We start from the raw sequence: 21652 nt of genomic DNA, 5'->3' as shown, positions 1-21652 counted from the left end.
GATTTCTGAGAGAACATTTGCACATAGCTCTATTACTCGCACAGTCATTTTGTGGTGCTGATCGCATGCTTGGCCTTTGCATCCTTGGAAAAGGCCAGGTTCCATTATCCTGTGAACATCGCATGAGAGTGTGTTTTGCTCTGTTTACATGAGGTTGGAAGCTGCCTTCAGTCAATGAGCCCCCTCCCCAGGATGGCATAGATTGATAACATGGCCTGTGTTGCCTTCATTGTGGTGTACAGTAAAATTTTTTTAAAAAAGCAGGGATGAAGACACAGGAGCCAGAATGACAAAAGAGAACTTGCAAGCAGGGGAAGTTAATATAGCTACATCTCCGGGTCAGTGCAATTATACCTCATTAGCTGCATTGCTGTCTTTTATATAAACATACTGTGTGGTAGAGGGAACCCAGGGCCAATCCTTAGTTGGTGTAAACCACTAGGCTGTGTGAAAAGTCAATGGGGTTAGGATGATTTATACCACCCAAGGAGCCAGCCCAGTGTTTTCAATATTACATTTTAAATATTAGATTAATGGAGCTATGACCCCAGAAGGGAGCTCAAAAGTGCTGAAAGCTGACAGCCGTTTGCATGTCAACTATGGTTTAATCAGATTTCCTTCTTCTGTTCGGCTTTCCCTGCTAAGGGACTCCGAAAACCATTTTAGTGGAAACTGGTTTCAACCTCCCATGCACACAGCCACAGCTCAAGGAACCATAAGCTGGGGCAAGGGCAATCCACACCCTGTGGCTAGGCTTGGTAGCCACGAATTGTGTTCCCATACATGGTGAATATTGCACTAGTTTTCCTTGTTATTCCATGACCGCTACTGTCCCATTTTCTAACATTCCTTTCACACTGCAGTAGCTCTTGTGTTATGGAACTGTGGCTTTTGGAGTGAAATACCGGCATGTCACAATAAATCTCATTCACACCGGTGGTCGTGGTGTGACACAACGTACGTCATTGGACAACATAGCTTTCCATACATGCTTGCTTCTGCCCTCCCCCCATGAAAATGTCAGGGGAAAGTGACGTGCTTGCATGCTACCTCCATAGCTGCCAAGTCTCCCGCTGAAAAATGCAGGATCAGCAGTGGCGCGGCACCGCAAGTCGCTTCTACGCATGTCTGGACATGCGTAGAAGCGACGTCCGGTGCCGCTCTGCCCAATTTCCGGTGCCCAGACATGGTACCTGAAATGGAGCCTTTTCTATTCAGGATAACAGTGGGAAACAGATTAAATCCGGGGGTTTCCCACAAAAAACGGGAGACTTGGAAGCTATGGCTTCCTCACATTTTGTCTCTTCCACAATTTTCTAGGTTAAGGGGACTTCAAAAAGATTTTATTTCTGGAATCAAACACTGGAATGAACAGTCAGACACTGCATTCCATTAGTTTTCCAGAAATGGCTTTTACATTGTGTGGAAGCTCAAATATAACACGCGTGTTAATAGTTTGGAAAATGTTGGGGAGGCAGAAGAAATGGCCCTCTGCCTCTGTACCACAACACATCCCTGTCTATGGGAAGGGCCATAGCTCAGTGGCATATTATTTCCATGCGTTGGGATCTGATTCCTGACATCTCTAGGTAGGGCTGGGAAAGGCCCCTGCCTGAATCTCAGTTACTTATTTTAGCAGGATTAAATTCAGTTCTCCACATTTCCACAGAAATTTGGATTCTTTTTTTTTAAATTCTTGTGAAAATTCATTTCAGTATGAATTTCCTCTAATAAATGTGCTTTTGCACAGTTTTGACAAATATACACATTTTGTCTGCAAACAATTATCCCTAATATAATGCATTTTTGTGTGTTATTTTAACTATTATATGCAAACAAAACATGAACCGAAGAACAGCCTTTAAAATTTGCACTTCTCCAAATTTTGCACGGTAGTTGTCCAGCCAAGTAATGTGTATAAAAATGCATGCACTAGGATACATTGTGCATAGAAAGGCATAATATACGGTATACAAGCACATTATATAAGGGAAAATTGCTTTTCAAAAATTTGTAAATTACAGGAAAATGCTTTGCAAAAATCTATGTACTGTATATCCGGCAGAATGACATACAGAAATGTGTATACTGTTTTAGGATAAAGTTCATATTACAATACCAGCGCATTTTGATGAGGACTTTAAAACTTTGCAAGCTGATGTGTGGAACATTTGTGGAGGACTGAACTTAAGACTGGGAAAATGAGAAAATGAGAGATCTTGAAATAGATGAATTTGTCCATCCCTAGCCTACCCAATGCACAAGCAAAATCCCCAGCTGTACAAATAGGCATTTTCATTGTAAATCATCAACAGTTTTTCTCAGGCAGCATAAAAGGTCCAAGGAGAAGACAGCCACAGAATACTATGAACCATTTCATCCAATGTCCTTGTTATGCCATTGTTATCACAAGAGCAAGGAAAGGTGGAGCAGAGGGTGACCGACGTGACACTACAGGGAACTTAGAAGGTTTATAATTCAAAAAGGGGAACTATCTCCTTGCCAATGGGTGCAGGTGAGGGGACTTTTGTGGCTGAACTTGCGGGGAATAAAAGGAGCGATAAGTAATAATGTGGCTTATTTGAGGCTGTTCTCAGGAGCATCAACAAGGACAGAATTGCAAATGCCGCAAAGGGGCCAGGCTCAAAGGGCATTTAAGGTGGAAGAGTTGAATAATAAGGAGCTGGCAATGGCTAATGTTTACCAAGCCACAGAGCAATTCAGAAGAGCTTATTAAACATAGGAAGTTGCCTGTGACAGGGTCAGACTCGGTATCGTCTACACAGACTGGCAGCAGCTCTCCAGGGTTTCAGGAATGAGTATCTCCCAGCCTTACTGCGGTATGTCAGGGGTTGGACCTGGGACCTTCTGCACACAAAGCAAATGCTCTCCTACGGTACTCGGCTAAAGCCATTTAGCGGAACAGTCCTATTTATGCCTTCTGAATTCAGGACGAATGAAGCAAAGGGCTGAGCACAACGAAATAATTCCTAGGGCGGAAATAACCTTGCGAGAAGCTTCACTGACTGGCAGCTGCACTCTGTGATTTCAGGTGGGGGGGAGCATTCCCAGCCCAAGCTGCAGATGCCAGGGATTGGACCCGGAACCTTCTACATGCAAAGCAGATGCCCTACCCCTGAGCTACGGCCCTTCCCCTTATTAAGAAAAGTAGAAGTGGTTTTGTGAAAGAAAGAAAAGTGAGAAGTGCTGATCATGGTGCTAGTTGTTGGTCAAACCTATATATCTGGTCATACGCTGCTCAAAAATCATTCCTTCTGCTCCCTGCCATCCCCATATTTAGAGTAAACATATGAAGAGTTGGAGAAAAAAACAGGATCCTGCTGTTAACTTGCAGTGTTTCTGGACAGCTGCCTTCTACCACAAAGAGGTAACAAAGATCATGTTTTTCTGTGTGCATGTATGTCCGGCATATTAACCTCTGGCACATTCCTGGTTGTTACTTTTCATTTATGGCTATTTCTGGCATTGCTTGCCATCCACACCAGTGAGCAAAGCTGGGCAGAATGTATCAGGTCTGTGCTTAAAAGAAAATCCCTAGCTCTCATTCATCCCAGCCTGTCTGCCTTCCACCATGGCTCTTCTAAGGCCCCACCCCAAAGTGATGCAACACTTTGGACCATGATCCTATTCTGTTTGGTGTGTGCGCCTCATCTTGGAAGGACTCACTTAATCTGAACACATGTGCTCACCTTGTTATTTGATTGAAGCCATTGCACAGATCTACCTTCCATTCTGGGTATGATATGGATATACAAATACATTTTTCTAAAAGGACCGGGGAGGACGGACCCCAGGAACTGTACAAGGGCAAACATTAGCAGCCTTGTTGATCATGTTTCACGGTGGGCAAAATGGGGGCTTGCGTTTTTTTTTTTGAGGGAGAAGATATCAGGTCAGAGCCCTACCTGCATGCTAACGTCTTGGGTGTATCTGCACTAGAGGTTTAAACTGGTTGAACAATCATTCCAGAGTAGAATTTAGTTGGATATAGCACCTTGACTCTGAACACAGGAGTTTCTTTTTTCCTGGGGGAAAAAAAACCCTGTCTTTTTGTGGGTGACATACATTGATAGATCCATCCTACAAATTTGTCCAATTAATGCTGAAAGCTGAGAAAGTTCCCAGTTATCACAACATTTTGTGGCAAGTGAATGTCAATGATCCAATGGGCAAACACCAAATACTCTGTAGTCAGAGTTTGTGCGCACGGAGAACAGAGGAAGTGTTAACTTGTCATTCATGGTAAATGGAGAAGAATGAAGAATGCTATTGATGTGGATCATACACGAGGAACCTCATTATATGATGATCTGAGTCATACTGAATGGCAGCCAGTCCTAAACTGGCTTCCAGTTCATTTCCAGGCTCAATTCAAGGTGCTTACATTAATGCCCAAAGCCCTAAATGACTCAGGCCCCAAATATCTGAAATAGTATCTACAGACCCTCCCAGGTTTCAAAATCAACAGAATGGGGCCCTCTTGGTAGTCCCACCACCCTAAGAAGTTCAGGAGTAGTGGTGGCCAGGGAGAGGTCCTTCTCTGTGGGAGCCCCCAAGGTGTGGAACTCCCTGCCCACCTGGCACCTTCACTATAAAGCTTACAGTGAGTGCTGAAGATGCACCTCTTTGCCTTCGGCATCTGAGATGTGCCATTCAGGATGCAATGCATTCTTGTGAATGCAAAATATTTTAGCTGCTTTTAGTTCTGAATTTTAAATTGTTGTAACCCACCTGGAAGCATGATGGAGCTGAAGGGCAGGAAATAAATGTAATACCACGACAACGACAACAGGGACTACTAATATTCAACAGCCTGGCCACAGGCCTGCTGGCCTCCTTGGCAAGTATGAGGTGGGATTACCTTTAGATCCATTATTAGCGAGGTTGAGTGTCACGTACACAAGAATATGACCTGACTACAAGAGTGGTAAGAACCAGTTAAAGAGGAAGTTAACACTATTAAAGAAAAAACAAAAACACATACACACCCTCCATATAAGGTACAGTGAGGGTTCAGACACATTCAGTAAAAAAAGAAAAGGGTTAAGTAGGTTGCATTTCATGGACTGTGGCTGGATGAGAGATGGTGAAGTCCTGGGGTGCTTGAAGATGATGCATACTTTGTCCTGGTAGGAAGCTCTCACAGACTCTTTGCACTCTGTCTAGTAATGCATTACTGACTGAATCTGAGTGACTGGGAATTTGGGGTGAGCCTCCGTACTTGTAACCCCAAGGGGAATTCCCCCACAAGTGCAATATACAGCTTGGCTCACAGGGGCCTTGTCAGCAAAATGTCAGCAAAACTTAATCTATTCCTTGCATTTTGTGCTATTCATGCTTCACATTCACTCCTGCATAGGAAACATTTGGCTTAGCCAATGTGGAGCCCTCCACCTGTTTTTTTGGACTACAATTCACATCATCCCCAAGCACAATAATCAACAGTCAGGGATGGATGGAAGCTGTAGTCCATAACTTCTGGAGGGGCACCACCATGGAGTCATTGAGTGGCGAGTCTTCCTGCTGCCCTCCACATGGCAAAAGCTATTGATGTGGATCGTTGATGAGGAATACTTCGGTGTGGGGCACCAAATTGGCTACATTTGTGGATGGAAATGAGACATTGTCACTTAGCCAGTATCTGGAGGAAGATTTTCATTTTGCAGTGTGCACTGAACACAGATTCTTTTATAACCTTTGCTCCTTTGCTATTGCTCACCCACTATAGCTAGAGGGAATGCCATTGCACTGCACTGATCAAACGTCTATGACCTGCAATCAAGGACGAGATCAGGCAAGGAGGTTAACTGTCCCTTCTAGCACTAACATCTAAGCATCTGTGGAGAGAAAGGACTGTAAAAAAAATACAATAAAATCCCAGTTGTAACCTTTATGTCTCTGTTTCCCAGACCTCATTACTTGCAATTCTGCATCTTGCACTCCATGGCATCCCTCCTGAAGGACACACTTCTCTCCATTTAACTACTTCCCTACGTGATAAGAAGCAGTTATTTCTTTGTGAGATGTCCCATGCAGCTTGTGGCCCACCAAATGCAGCTGATCAACACAGTGTATCATGGTCTGCTATGTGTGGTATCACCCATATGCTTGGTTTTGTAGCCCCAGGCCAGTAATCAAGGAAGGTGGTTTATTCAAGCTGTGGTGGGTCAACATATAGGGCTGGCTGGTGGGCTGTGTCCAGATTTGGAGGTCATGGTCTAATCCAGGCCAGCAAATAAGGGGGCAGAATTACAATCATTCAGCTGTCCACAAGGAACTGCTCTGAGATCTTGTGATGAAGGGCAGTATGTATGTACGTATGTATGTATGTATGTATGTACTGTATAAATAAGACCAGACATCCCCAAACTTCGGCCCTCCAGATGTTTTGGACTACAATTCCCATCTTCCCCGTCCACTGGTCCTGTTAGCTAGGGATCATGGGAAATGTAGGTCAAAACATCTGGAGGGCCGCAGATTGGGGATGCCTGAATAAGACTGAAAGGTTACAGAAGCAAACTAGTAGGCAGAATTTTGCCTCTCGCTGGACCAAGATAGTCTTGTGAAGGAGAATGTGATCTATCAGACTTGCAGGCCTCTTGTAAGAAGGAAGACTTTGTGATCTTAAAATGCTTGCTTGCTTTCTCCATCAGAACCCTGAACAAGAAAAAAGGGGGGAAAGGGAAAGAAAGAAGGCTTAGAACTGCCTCCCCCTGCATGTTATTCCTCAGAGGTTTTGGACTACAACTCCCATCTTCCTTGACTATTCACTATGATGGCCAGGGATGATGGTAAATGTCATTTGGAACATTTGGAGGATAGTACTTGGTTAGGGAATGCTGGTCCAGAGTTTCTGATAACTTACTGATATGTGCATAGCCACTGCATGTCCAACATCCATCTTGAGGCCAATAGTGAAGAGAAATCCAATATGAAAAGGTCGAGGTTAACCTTCTAGCTTAGGAGGCTGGAAGATCAGCCCAATGATAGATGAATGAGGAGTAAGGCTAGAGAAACAGAGGGCAAATATTCAAGGGAAGGGTGATAGGCAGGAGCCAGGGGGCATGAAATTCCCACCATGCAGCCAGTGCAAGCAAGGAAATCATGAACAACAATGGGAAGAGGGATTAAGGATCCACAGGAATTAAGAAAGCAGGGAAACAACATTGGCCTTGCTAGTTCAATAAGATATGTCATGTCACCTGCAGTGTGATTCTCATTTTTGTGGGACCATTTCATGATACACCAACACACACACACACACACACACACACACACACACACACACACAAATATACTGTTGAATATTGAAGTAACACTAACCCAAGTTGATGATCATATCCATTTATCTTCAGCCCGGCAAGATTCAGAGATGTTTGGTTCCCCTCATTCCTGCCACATTGCATCAACATATCCTTTTCAATGCATTCTTTATCTACCATCAAGTTAATGGCCACTGGGCAAAAAGACCCAACTAGGAACTCTTACTGAGACCTGCACACAACAGAATTCTGTGTTGAAACAACATGATTGCACAGGTGGTCTCCTACCCCACCACCCTGCTAAGCTGGCATTGCACTCTGCCCTTCAAGATCTGTCCTATATCAGAGTTTAAGTTCAACGTTTTATTGATGAATTGTTTTGCTGCATTAGCTATATATGCACATCTCTTCCACAACCAGCTTAATAATGAGGTATCACAATCAGTCTGAAGAGGAACATGGAACATATTCTTTTTTCTTTTAAATGTAAAGTCAGATGCAACCTCCAGTTTTGACCTCCAAACAAATCAAGGACAAAGGAGGTCTCCATCTACTGAGCTATCCCCAAAAACCGTCCGTCATCAAGGTGTAACTCTCCAGTTCTATCCATTGAAAAGGAAAAGAGAGAACAAAACTGATGTGAGTCAATTTCTCTAGCAGACATGGCGTATGTGCATGTGTGTGTGTTGGAGGGTTCTTTTCAAAAAGACGTACTATTCACTGAAACATCGTTTATTTTTATTTTTCTCTGTGTCCTGGTTGTGTTCCTATCCAAAGCTGTGTAGCGCAGGGAAAATAAAGGTTGTGTGTTGGTTTTAATCACCACTGTTCCCCCCCATTTATAGAAATCCAAATATGGAAAGAGACGCTGCAGAATTGTTAAGTTGTTTTTTTTTTCATTCTTTCTTTTCTTTTTTCTTTTCTTTTTTTATATAAATGTCTTCAACATGTAAATAACCCACGGGAAGGCCGAAAAAGGAAAGAAAAAGAAAAGGAAAGAAAAACGAAATAAAAAGCAGGAATTAATTACACAGTTACCAATAAAACTCTATCCTTGTGTCTGAAAAGACCAATACACACCTAACTTCATATATATCATGCAGTAATGTCGGCAGAAGGACCTGGCTGAGAAATAATGTGCTAGGATGCTAACAAAATAATAATTATTATAATATTTATATATATATATGTATGTATATTTATATATATATATATACTATATATATATAGCTCATAAAAAGAATAAGCATATCCATCTAACTCAAGATACAGTGAGCATCAACCTTTGTACTTCCAAACAGTATGAAGACAGTGGAAAACTTTCTTGAGTTGAACACTAGAATAATGAATGAAAACTTGATAATGCTGGTGGAGGCATTACTTGCTTGTCCTCTCTCTCTCTCTCTCTCTCTTTCTCTTGCTTCTGCTGGACGGGTCAAATTGTATCCAGACCCATCTGATAAACAGCCAGAGACATTGACATTCCACCTCCTCGTAAGCCAGTTAAGAATCCCATTAGCCAATTTGTTCTTAATAATAAACATACTTTTCTCTCCCCCACCCCATTTTCCCTCCTTTTTTGTATTTTTGTGTTTTTTTTTATGAACTAACAGTTCTAGTCTCATATCAGAAAATATAATTAATAAAATTAATAATGACTCAGAATCCCTTATTATCCATGACATCCATGTAGTAGAATGAATCAATGTCTTAACAATCATGTGATTTTGGGTCATCGTCGTGTTTTCCCTTTTCCTTGAAGCTGCTTGTGGTGGCTGTTTGCTTTATCAGAGTGGTTGTGGTCCTGTCATCGTTTCGTCGTAGTCTGCAATCAAAGAAGCAAACTGACAGAGCAGTCCGTGAATAGGAGGAGAGGGGACTAGAGGTGTGGGGGGGGGGGGTTGGGGGGAACTGTGACGTATTTTGTGCACAGGATAGGCGACACCATAATCCTCCAGTTGGGCAGATTTCAGAGAAAAGAAAAAACTGAGTCAGCTGCCTTGCTACTGTGGGGATGGGCAGATGGGGATCAATGGTCACTCAGCCAAATGCACTGGTTGGTCCCCAACAGCTGCATTCCTTGTCCATGGTGAGGGAGGGGGTGGATGAGAAAAATAAAACCCAAAAGAAAGAAAACAAAACACTCAGTTGTGTTGAAACATCAGCAGAACAATTTGGACTCTTCTTCTTTTTTCAGATTCCCTTTCTCTCTTCCCAATATTTCCTCATAATATACTCTTACTATTATGATTATTTTTTAAAAATTGTAATATTCTTCTTCTCTTCTTCTTCTTCCTCTTTATCTTCTTCTCCTCCATCGTCATCTTATCGCCGTGGTTGACAGGGTCAAAACTTGGGCAGCAGTTGCAACAGAAGGAAGGGGAGCAGCCAGATGCAGCCAACTCTTCTTGAGCCGCCATTGTTCCCATCATGCACTGCTCCAGGGCCTGTGGAAAGACAGGAGGCACCATGTCAGTGAATGGAATAATAAGCAATGGAATGATGAAGCAAACAGGCTGTTATCAGCTATGGCGAAACTATTGTTATTGCCACGGCTGGCTCCAAACTAACCCCTGTCAGTCGATTTTATTTATTAATTATGTAGGAGCACAACAAGTAAACAAGAACAAAAGCTTGGTGGGGATATGGGAGAGTGTCATCGACTTTGGAACTCCCTTCCTAGAGAAGCTGGCTCCCTCCTTATTGTCTTTTCATTCACAGGTGAAGACTGTTTTATTCTGACAGGTTTCTGGGAACTGATTGTCTTTTTTTTTAAGGAAAGGGCTTTAATAGTGCTGTGCTGTTTTTATTTTCCACATTTTTTATGTTGCTTTAATTTACTTAGAGCTGTATTACTTTCTAACAATTATCTTTAATTTTTTTGTAGCTTTCTGTATTTTACCTATTTCTTTTTAATATGTGCAAGTTGCCTTGAGTTCCAGTCTAGAGAAAAGGCAAGATGATATTATTATTATTATTATTATTATTATTATTATTATTAGCAAACAGGGACCCAAAACAATGACATTTTCCAGAGACTGTCCCCTTTCTTCATCAGTAACCATATCTGATCAGCCAGTCTTCACAACACCCATGTCATAACACCTGAACCAAAGTTTATTAATTATAATATTTCTTACCCACCGTTCACCATAAGGTCCCAGGGAGGGTTACAACAATTGGATATGCAATTATTTAAAAAATACACACACAGTGGAGGGGCAAATGGAGATGTAGACGAGCCCTTGGTGAAAGCTGCACAGTGAAGGTGACGGACACACCTCGTTGGGGAGGGAGTTCCACAATTTAGGGGCTCCTCCATGGAAATATCTCTACCGGCCTGCTATTCTCTGTGGTGGAGCTGCCAAGAGATTTCCCCTCAGCAGATCTTAACACACAAAGAAGGCAGAAGAGATGGGGATGGTCTTTCATATATTTGAGTCCTAAGCCATTTAGAATTTCAACACTAATGCGAGTAATGCAGGCTGAGGTTTATTCCTGCTTGCTCTGAAGTCCCCATATTATTAGACCTGCCATAGCACAAGTAGCATATTATGTATATTATCAGTCCTTTACTTTTCCGAAAAATCGGAGTGCTCCAGCTTACAAATAACCCTGAAGAAACATATGAAGGAAGCTGTCTTATACTGAGCCAGGCAATCGATCAATTTGGCCCAGTATCATTGAGACATTGACTGGCAGCAGATGTCCAAGATTTCAGGTGGGAGGTCACCCAGCCCTATCTGGAGAAGCCATATATCAAACATGGGACCTTTTGCATGCATACAGTAGCATGCACTGAACACTGAGGTACAACCCGTCAAGGAATGAGATCAAATTTTCATGGCATAGTGAACCCTTGGAGCATCATACACTGGAAAACTAATGGCCAAACCACGCAAAAAGAATAGTATGGGTGGAGAAACCCAGGATGAAAAGAGAGTCTGCCAAATCACCCCACCGTTACTCTCTTGTAAGCACATTTGCCAACATATTGCTCAGTTCTGTTGAGTCAAATGCTTCTTCCCTTGCCAGTCTTGCAAAGTTTACTTCCATCTCTTTTATGTACCATGAGACATTTTAAACCCCACCACAACATGCTATGTAAGGTGAAATTGAACCCCCAGAGGTCCGGAGCCTCTTGATGTGTGCTTCCAAACATGTGATTCATATGTTTGAATTCATTCATATTCATTCAAAGAACCGTCTGCTCCCACATCATCCTGTTTGTCTGCTGAGCATCTCCAGGGAGGGCCTGTTCTGAATCCCATCACTGTCTGATGTGTCACTGGTGGCAGCACTTGGTATATCTGGCCCCTCCCTTGTTAACCTTTCAATCTCTGGTGAAGACCACCTTCTTTGAATGCACCTCAATGTGCCTTTGATACTGGTCAGATACCCCCCCCCAAAAAACGCTGTGGTTTTTACATGACTGCCTCCTGTTTCCATTTCTTCATCGCTCTGCTTTTCGGCAAATGACCTTTAAGTAGCCACCCCGGAGCAGCCGATTTCAAAGGGAGACTGTGCCATGAAACCTGCTGACTATATAAAGACTTTTGGATTGAACCAAGACAAAGGATTCCGAGCACATTGTATGCAATAATTGGCTTACCCATGCCAGGATGCCTGTGTCTTCAAAAATGGTTTTATGAACTGCCACTGTTAAACACTAAATTATCACTTTCTGGTTTTTCCCTGCAGAGTTCCCTTTATCCTTTTTTTATAACTAAATCCTCCCAACCATGTACTTTCAGATCAGGGTAACACTTCATGCATCTGATGAAGGAGACCATAGTCCACAAATTCTTATGCCCCAAGATGCCCCAAGAAACTTTGTTGCTTTTTGCACCTGCCATGTTTCCTGGTATAGCATAGTTTTCCCATCATAACTCCCAACTTTGTAACTTACTATTAAATCTGTACTGATGATTAAACACCACCACCACAAATGTTTTCTATCTCCATTAAATCAATTGGCGTTATCACACTGGAGCTGGACCAGAAGCCCTAGAAAGCCTCAGCTACCAGTTTCTTGAAAGCGAAGTTGGATCCTTTGAAATTTCATAACAAGCATTCAAGGGAGCCAAGCACAGAGCTGCATGGAAGGAGATAATGGAGCTCTTGCTGCCAAAACAGCCATCAATGACGGCAGAGTCAACAAAGGAGCCGAAGTGGCCCAGCCTGGCCTTGGCAATGGCTCCTCTCCAACATTAATTCCTTAGCGCTCATTAAGGAGGCATGTGATGTTCCAAAGTGGCCAACAAACAGGCCCAGTGGTCTCCCAGGAAAAAAGCTATTAAGCATCAATTATCCACTGAGCGCATCTGAGAACAAAGAAACAAATCATTTGAGAATGATTGGCCTGGAATACCCTGCTGAGTTTTCCATCCAGGTGCCAACTTTGGAGTGTTAAGGCATGCAGAGGGATGTTATTGGTGGCTTCTCCACACTGATGAGGATCCCTTTCCCCAGGGACTTCCAAATTTCAAGGGAGAACGTCGCCAGGCAAAGTTTTAAGGCTGGCTTATAGTAGCCAGCTCTAAGCTGGTGTATAAATCAAAAAGTAGACGATGTTCAGGATGTTTTGGACTACAGTTCCCATCAGCCCTAGCCAACACGGCTAATGGTCAGAGGTGGTGGAATTGTAGTCCAGCAATATCTGGAGCACACCACATTGTCTACGCCTGGTGTAAATGCTTGCTGGAAAAAGTTCCATTCTGAGGGACACTCTGAGCAGGGGGAGATATGGATGCCATTTGGTCAGAAACCTAAAGATATTCCATTAAGTTTTTCTACCTCTCAAAAGTGCACACCCTACTTCATAAAACAACTGAAATACCTCCATACCTTTGGCTTTGTGAACTACAACTAAGACAATAAAACTGCAGTGGACATTTTGATCAGGATTTAGCACATGTGGAAATAACATTATTTGACTGCTCTTCAAATTCATTACTGTACATTTTAAGGCCAGCACCTGACTGTATAAAATGACTCTTCTCTTCTAGGCAGCATTGCATAAAGTGATGTGAGGAGATAAGGGCATTTAGGTGCTGTAGATGTTCAGACCCACTCACATATGCAGCAAACCATGTTCTGATATCACTGTCAATGCATGATGAAAATGTATGTATAAACGAGGCCTGAGATTCTGAATAAAGGTAGACTGGAAAAACATTGCAATGCTTCTCAGGCCACAAATGAGTAATATATAGAATGTGTTTTGGGGGTTTGGGAGAAAAAAGGCTTAGGAGAAGTGGCAAAGCAAGGATAGCAGGTCACACAGCAATGGAAGCAAAAGCTGTGTAAAGAAGATCTGTAAATTAAGCTGAAAGAAATGAGGACTAGCCACATTATTCTGCAATAAGGATGACTGGCGACAGGTGAAGACTTGCTACAAAGCAGATTGTTTGAAAGCAGGTGGCAGAAAGCCTTCAAGTATTCAGCAAAAAGGAGGCAGAGGGTTGGACACGAAAGCTGACAAAAGATTCAACACGGCCAATGATGGGCCGTTCGAACCATTGATATTAGCTTAGCCACGGGGGAAGGGAGAAGAAACAGAGAAAGATGGAGAGGGATGGCTGAGGTTCAAGGCCAGAAGTTGGGGGAGCAGCAGCAGGTTTGTGGGTTGCTGTTGTTATTGTTTTACTGACCTTTCCAGGGTGTCTGAAGTGTGGTTGTCTCTTCTACAAAATTAAAGAAGAAGTTATCAATAAAGCAAACAAAAGGCCCTCAATGTGTTCCACCCTGCTCTGAGACACCTTCAACCTTCCGGTTTGCACTGCTGTGATTTCTTGCAAACTTCTGCTAAGGCTCTCTCTTTGTTTTTATCTCTAAGCTGGTTTTATGCTTTTCCAGTCGCAGACAGTTTACAGAGGGTTAAAAGATGGCAAATAAGACGCTCCAGGCATTGCAATTTTCATCATGTTGCTCATAACCCAGGCTCATAATCACCGTCTCTAGAAGATTTCTGACCTTTTAAAACTCATTGTCATCTTTGATCTTGGTGCAACTGCAAATCGTTTGTAAAAGATTAGTAAAATAGCTACACTTTTCCTCATGAAATAAAGTTATCAATATGCTACTGCTGCCTATGGAGATGATTAGATAGATAGATAGATAGATAGGAGCAGAGGTCAAAGACAGTGCCTTGACTTGTGTACTTGGGATGCCATGCAAATCTGTGTTTGCTATGCACAAACCTTGGGTTGGATGCAAATGTGACAAATACAGGGCAGATTGGAAAGCAATGCCTATTTACATCCCCACACCTGATTAACCTGTGTGTCATTTGCTCTTGAACACTTTGAACAGCTGTATGTTAAAATACAGTGCCTATAGTATAAATTATCTTACAGAAAGATGCCTTTCACATGGAGTGTTTGCTTTAACATCTGTATATGTTGATATTTGCATCATATTTTTATATGATTTTTATATTTTATGATTTTTATATTTTTATATTTGGTATATATATATATATATATATATATATATATATATATATATATATATATACATACACACACACACACACACACACACACACCAAAAAAAGTGGGTGAGATAGAAGGAAACCCCAGAAGAACAAAATCACAATGCATGAAAGAGAAGAGGAGGGAGCCTGCAGGTATGATGTTTATTAGACTGAGATTTCTGTATCTGGAGCGGGGCATTGTGTTATGATGCAGGCTTGATGACGATGGCGATGACTCATCACACTTCTACAATTATTTTGAGGATTCCCACAGATCCTTTTGCTGTAACACATACAACAACCCTGTAAAATAGATGAATATTACTAATCTCATACTCTAAATGGTTTAGAGGCAGATGGGGCTCATCAACCTGGAAGGTAAACTGAACCTAAACCTCTACTGCCTTGTGGCTATACTCATTCATGAGAAAGGCATTGGGAGCAAACCCTGAGAAAAAAATCTGTACCCACTGCTTTGTGGGACATCTTTAGGCGAAGAAAAGGCTAAGGAGTGCCATCCTTAAGATTTTGTTTGTTTCACATTTGAATGTGCGTCTACCCAATTCATACTTCCTAAAACAGGATGCAAACCAAAATGCAGCTACCCCTCAAAATCCACACTTCTCTATTTTTATGTTTTAGCAATGCAGTTCTCCAACCAAAAAAAGAAAATGTGTAAAAGAATGCATATATTGCAAAAAAGTGTCCTCGAGAATGCACTGATTCACGAACGTTAACAAACAAAATGCATTATATTGCGGTAAAGATAAAGGGAGCCCTGACCATTAGGTCAAGTCGTGACCGACTCTGGGGTTGCGGCGCTTATCTCACATTATTGGCCAAGGGAGCCGGCGTACAGCTTCCAGGTCATGTGGCCAGCATGACAAAACCACTTCTGGTGAACCAGAGCAGCACACGGAAACACCATTTACCTTCCCGCTGTAGCAGTACCTATTTATCTACTTGCACTTTGACATGCTTTCGAACTGGTAGGTTGGCAGGAGCTGGGACCGAGCAACGGGAGCTCACCCCGTCGCGGGGATTCGAACTGCCAACCTTCTGATCGGCAAGCCCTAGGCTCTGTTGTTTAACCCACAGCGCCACCCGCACCCCACTTATATTGGGGTAATTGCTTGAAAAAAATGTATATTAGGCGAAAATGAATATAAAAGGTGTGTGTTAGGCAAAATGTGCACTGAAATGCTGATGTTTTGAAAGGGCTTTAAAAGAATGCAATGTGGAAATATTGTGAATTGAGCTTAATATTGCGAGGTGTGGGAGAGGAACAGAGAGGAACCAAACTTTGCATATTAGTAGCCAGTTACACCAACAGTCATACTCTAAGGGATGGAAGAGTACAAAGTATTAGATCTGGACAAGTAGATGAGTGCTGAAGAGATAAATCCAAGAAGCTGGTTTGCTGTAAAGAAAACTGATCACACTGCCACTTTTGTATTGCTTTGTGTTGATGTCACTTAGGAGAAGTAAGCAATCATGATGGGGTGTAGGAAGCAACAAGATGCTTTGCAGGGACCATGAGCAATGGGGGGGGGATGCTGGCATCTGCTGCATCATACTTTCAGCTTGCTTCTGTGTGACAAAATGTTTCCTGACACATTGAAATGACAGAAGACTCAGCTCTATATGCTCAGCTCTAATATCCACTGGCCTCCTCAATCTGGCAAACGAAGAAGCAACTCATGCCACAGACAACAATAAGATGGTCTAGGAACTTGCAAAGCCAGAGAGCATAAAAGTTTGCCCCTTGAGTAGAATCTGGGTAGATGCTATATAAGGTTTGCAGCATGAGGTTTCTTTCTTTTTCTCTAAAAAGGAAAGTAGGTTTATCTTGTGGCTTTTGGCTGAAGAGAGAAACCTAAACGAATATGGCACAACTACACTCCTGGTTAAGGGTGTTCTCACTCCAAATCCAGGTTATAGAATAATTTAGATCAGTTGTAAGGAGTAATGACTCATGGTACCCATGCTATGGGTTGTCAGTGCACAGCCTGTATTATGAATTGTACGCTACTGTTCAGTCTGTATGCAACACACACACACACACACACACACACACACACACACACACAGCTAAATAGGTGGTGCAGAAACATCTGGTCTGGGGGTGCCTAAAGAAACTAAGGAGGAGTTGTCCTGTTAGTGTCACATGAACCACACAAAAGAGAAGGATGCAAAAGTTAAAATGAAAAAAAAGCAGGGAGTAAGGTTAAAATACTGTTCACTCAAACAAGGAAATCAATCCTTCGCCTCATAGCCAATAGCAACTTTTTCACTTGAACAGATGAGATATTGTCATCCAAGTGCCCATGAAAGTACATACCCCACATGATCCAAATGATCCCGCTCATGTATAAAGGCTGAGGTGGTCTTTCAGGTAATCTAACCCTAGATCATTTATATCACATTAATATAGCTGGGTCATTTTCCAATTAGTTACAAAACCTCTCATGCCTACGGCTTCCAACCATTTCTGCTTTGGATCTCCCAAGTGATTCCCATAATGCTCCAGAAAATTAACTCCCAGCTACCTTCTTAAAAACCATGCATAAACAAACAAACAAATAAACAAAAATGTACACACAGCCGTTGCATAGATTACCCTGGTGCCCTGTTGCCCCACCCCTTAATTCTCCTTTCATAGGAAAATGCAAAATTGGCTAGAGCTGGTATATAAGCTTGTGGTACTTACATGGCAGAATGTAGGGAGGCATGAGGAGAAGACACACACAAGGAAGCCATGCAGGAAGAAGAAGAAAAAGAAAGAGAAAAAAGGGGGCGGGGAAATAGGGGGAAAAGAAAGAAAGAACAGATGAGTTAATAAATAAGTTTTGCTTCTCAGAATGTGGCAGCTACAAACCAGTGTTGATTCCGCAAGGTGGGAGGAAATGCAGATCGATAGAGACAAACCACATTCATGTCCTAGTATCAGTGATGAAATCTAATGGAGGTCCGTGGACCAGGGACCAAAGTTAGCTCCATTCCTGGGACCCTCTCTCTCCAAATGAAGATGGGGAGGTAGGCTGGGGAGCTGGCCAAGTTTGCTAGGATTCTTCACTCGCCTGCATTCTGCTCGCTGTTTTTTTTTTCTCTCTCTCTCCATCAGACCTATTTAAACACCTAGATTTGGGGCATGCTTTCACCTCACAATCATTCCTCTTCATCTGCCAGATGGTGCAACTTGGGACCACTTTCTGCCAGTTCCACATCTCCTTCTGCTGAAATTCATCCCCCCGCCACCATGCCATCAATTCATTAACGCTGCCGTTTCCTTGTTACATGTTATGCAGTGATTCTAAATGTACTGCCTTGTTTTGTTTTCGCTGCAAGAGTATCAATAAGGCAGTGGCTGATCATTTTGTCAGCCCAGTCAGCAGGCAGTGGCAAAAAGGACATTCATGTGCTTTAAACACTACAATTATATAAAGATTACCTCCATGGCAGGGTAGCAGCTCTCTTGTGATCTTGCATAATATAGGATGGCTTTGAGCCCTGATCAAGGCAGGCCTACCCATACACTTTCAAGGGGAGCTGGGGGAACAGATCCCAACAAAGAATCATAGTTGGGAGGGACCCAAAAAGTTCTCTGGTCCCAATCCCTTGCAATGGATGCTTCTGCAAACCTCCACCATAACTATGGAACAGTGAAGAAGGAGAGACTGGGCCCATTCTAATTCCATACACACAGTGGTGTAACGTGGGGAGGGGCAAGGGGCTGTGGCCCCTGGTGCAAAAATCTGAGGGGGTACAACCAGGCACCCTGTTCTGCAGAGATCCCCACCCTGGCCCAGGCGGCAGAACAGACCAGCCCCATGGGGAGTGGCTGCAGACAGAGGGAAGCTGGCAAGGGGTGACCCCAGCACAGCACAACCCAGCGCTCCTCTCTGTGGGTGTCAGGGAGATTTGGCCCTGCTTGGCTCTGGTGGGGGGGGAAGAGCGCTCCAGCACCCGCTGCATACATTCATCTACTCTGCAAACCTATACTGGTTTAATATTAATTTTCATTTTATGGCTCCCCAAAACAATCCTGGAAATTGTAGTTTGGTGAGGGCACTCAGAATCATATGTTGCAGATCTCTAGTACCACCCATATAACTAGACCCACTTACTACATTTCCCATTAGCTCCAGTCAGTATGGCTAATAGTCAGGGATGATGGCAGTAGTAGTAGTTTAGCGACATCTGGAGGACAAAACAAGTTGGCAAACCATGACCTAGTGCAGTCACCCCCAAACTTTGGCCCTCCAGATGTTTTGGACTACAATACCCATCATCCCTGACCACTTGTCCTGTTAGCTAGGGATCATGGGAGTTGTAGGCCAAAACATATGGAGGGCCTCAGTTTGGGGATACCTGACCTAGTGTGACACACTGAATCCTAGATGTTGTTGAACTACAGCTCATATCAGCCCCAGTCAGTATGCACAATGATGATAAGAGCTGGAGTCCAACAACATCTGGAAAGGTACCCTGCGATATAGATTCTCTGTGAGGAATGTGCAATACTATTTGTTGGAGGGCTGGGAATTTTATTCTCTACCTGATTCTCCAGCAGCAAAATTAAGGTCATTTTGCCAAATATTATCAAGAGTGATCCAAAATTCTCAAACCATTTCAAGAGGCTCTTAAAAAATAAATACACCCAGAACATTTCTCATGAAATTCTTTTTTATAAAAAAAAGGATGTTTGGCACTACTCTAGTATAAGCCCTGAGCTCAGAGACTTATGATAGGAATATTGAAGGGGTTATGTGCATTCTAGGTTTAAACTGATTTCAGGAAAGCTTGTGATCTGCAGTTTTGTGAGTCATTTCTTCAGATTATTATTCTCATGATTCTTTGGGTAGGAAAACCTGATGGTCAAAGTGGTTAGGGGATGGGGACAGGGATGGGGATGCTGTAGCCCTCCGTATGTTGAGTGGGCTACAACTCAAACCATCCTTGGCTCTCCAGATATTGAATGGGATGGAACTTCCATCACCCCTAACTCTCCATACATTGTTGGGCTAGAACCCCCACCATCCATAACACTTGTCAGGATTGATGAGAGTCATAGTTCAGCAAAAACTGGCGAGCCACAGGTTCCCCATCCCTGGTAGAAAGGCAATATGAATGTTGCATGCAGATACACTTTTAGTTACTTGAGTCTAATCTGTGAGGGAGGAGAAGGAGATATGGAACTGGTTATTGAAGCTCTGAATCACTGAGTCAAGAGATCAAGCATGACATGATGGAGACAAAGGAGACCAATCAGAGCCTGCAGTCTCTCTGGGTGCTCATCAGGAAGTGGTACCGTCCTCCATGCAAATCAGACAAGGGAAAACAGGCAATGTATAACGAAGGGCGGCGGCGGGTGGGGAGGTTGCAAATAAGGGAGCGGAAGGTGACATACAGCAAGAACAATACTGACCTTGGAACAAGGTTGAGCTTGTGGGCTCACTTATTTCTAAACCAGGTGAGGAAACAATGGAAGAGAAAAATGAAGATAAAATAAAAATAAATATATTGTTTCATCATTACCACTCCATGACCACAGCGCTGCGTAAATAAGAAATGGGATGGAAGAAGAAGGTGTGGGTGGCAGTGGGAGGGCTGTGAAGTGAATGGGTAAGACAGAGAACAGCAGACACTTTCTGAAAGTGAATGAAAGGAAGCATGAAGAAGATGGAAAGGATGACATACTTTTTAATGCCAGCCTTGCAAAAGAGCCCATTTGGTCACCGGAGAGGCTGGGGATCACAACCTGTTCCTAGGCCTACACATTACTTTGTGCAATACCTTGATTTCTTGATATTATCATCCCATATTATTGCCTGTTTTGAAGACTGCTACAGAAGAGGAGTATGTCCAGCCCACAAGACAGCTAACAATTTATCTTCAATGGTCGGGGAAGGGAATGTTTAACCCCAGTTGTTGCTTTCCCTTTCCCACATCCCCTTAGCTGTATTTGTCAGCCAACCCCATGTTTCCTGTGTCACAGGGGAAAGTGCTAGGGCAAGGGTAGGAGAGTTTCAGGGAAGAAGTGATGGTTAGTTAATACCATGTCCACAAATTCTCTCCTGCAAATCACAGCCTCTTCCCACTACTTTACAATTTTGAGTGGTCACTGACTGCCTTTTGTGGAGGCAAAGTTCTACTATGGAACCAAAAGGCAGATATGAAAAGCCTTAAATAAAATTAAACACCAAGGAAGAACTGGGATTCCCAGTTTCCAAGTTCACACCTCACAGCTTTCAGCTCTCTGTCTGAGGGCCCCCTTTAATATAACAAACACAATAGACAAGCCCTGTAAAATCTAAGAGGAGAGTTTTCAATGGCCAAAGAGGTCAAATGGATGAGAGATCTTCTCCTCAAACCACCCTAGCTCTTCTTGAAGGTTCACTCATTAGATTCTTTTCCTGAAGGATTTGTGTGAGAAAACAGTTCCTTCACATCTCCATCCATGGAAGTGGATGGTAATAATCATTTGTGTGCTTAAATAGCACACCTCAAGTATTCAAAGCACTTTGCATAACTTATCTCAATCATCTTTACAATGGCCCTCAAAAGCAGCCCAGCATTTTATGTGGGTGTTGAGGCTGAGAGATTGGGGGATTAGGCAAAACGTGAATTAAGGCCTGCTCCACAGACAGCCTTCTCTCTTAGCTGCCAGCCTACACACCTCCTCTCACAACCACATTAGCTCTGCTGAGCTTATTCCTTTTCACCTTCAAATGTGGCACATCAGGTTGTTTATGGAGGAATGCATTGCCCTCCCTCTTCACCATTTAGGAGCACAACTTCTCTATCAATTAAGATTAATGATGGAATCAGGATTCTGCACTTTTTGATCAAAACTGCAGGTCACCTGTGATGGCATGATGGCATGACACCT

At 42.9% G+C, this 21652-nt stretch overlaps 1 protein-coding gene across 3 annotated transcripts in view; it reads right to left on the bottom strand.

Moving 5' to 3' along the window:
- Positions 1-7379: 7379 nt before the first annotated feature.
- The window catches only part of NTM (neurotrimin), an 836512-nt gene continuing 822239 nt past the window's right edge, over positions 7380-21652 (bottom strand). For 2 of the 3 annotated variants that reach the window (XM_035139811.2, XM_035139813.2), the window contains 2 exons: positions 13937-13969; positions 7380-9730 (listed from right to left, as the gene is read on the bottom strand). In XM_035139811.2, coding sequence (XP_034995702.1) covers positions 9630-9730; positions 13937-13969 — 134 coding nt within the window. In that variant the 3' untranslated portion in view covers positions 7380-9629. The remainder of the gene's footprint in view (positions 9731-13936; positions 13970-21652) is intronic. The other variant, XM_035139812.2, reaches the window with a different exon arrangement.

The sequence above is a fragment of the Zootoca vivipara genome, chromosome 15, assembly GCF_963506605.1.
Source record: "Zootoca vivipara chromosome 15, rZooViv1.1, whole genome shotgun sequence".
Classification (NCBI taxonomy): Eukaryota; Metazoa; Chordata; class Lepidosauria; order Squamata; family Lacertidae; genus Zootoca; species Zootoca vivipara.
The sequence above is the reverse complement of the archived record's forward strand: the minus strand, read 5'-3'. Positions and strand labels throughout refer to the sequence as shown.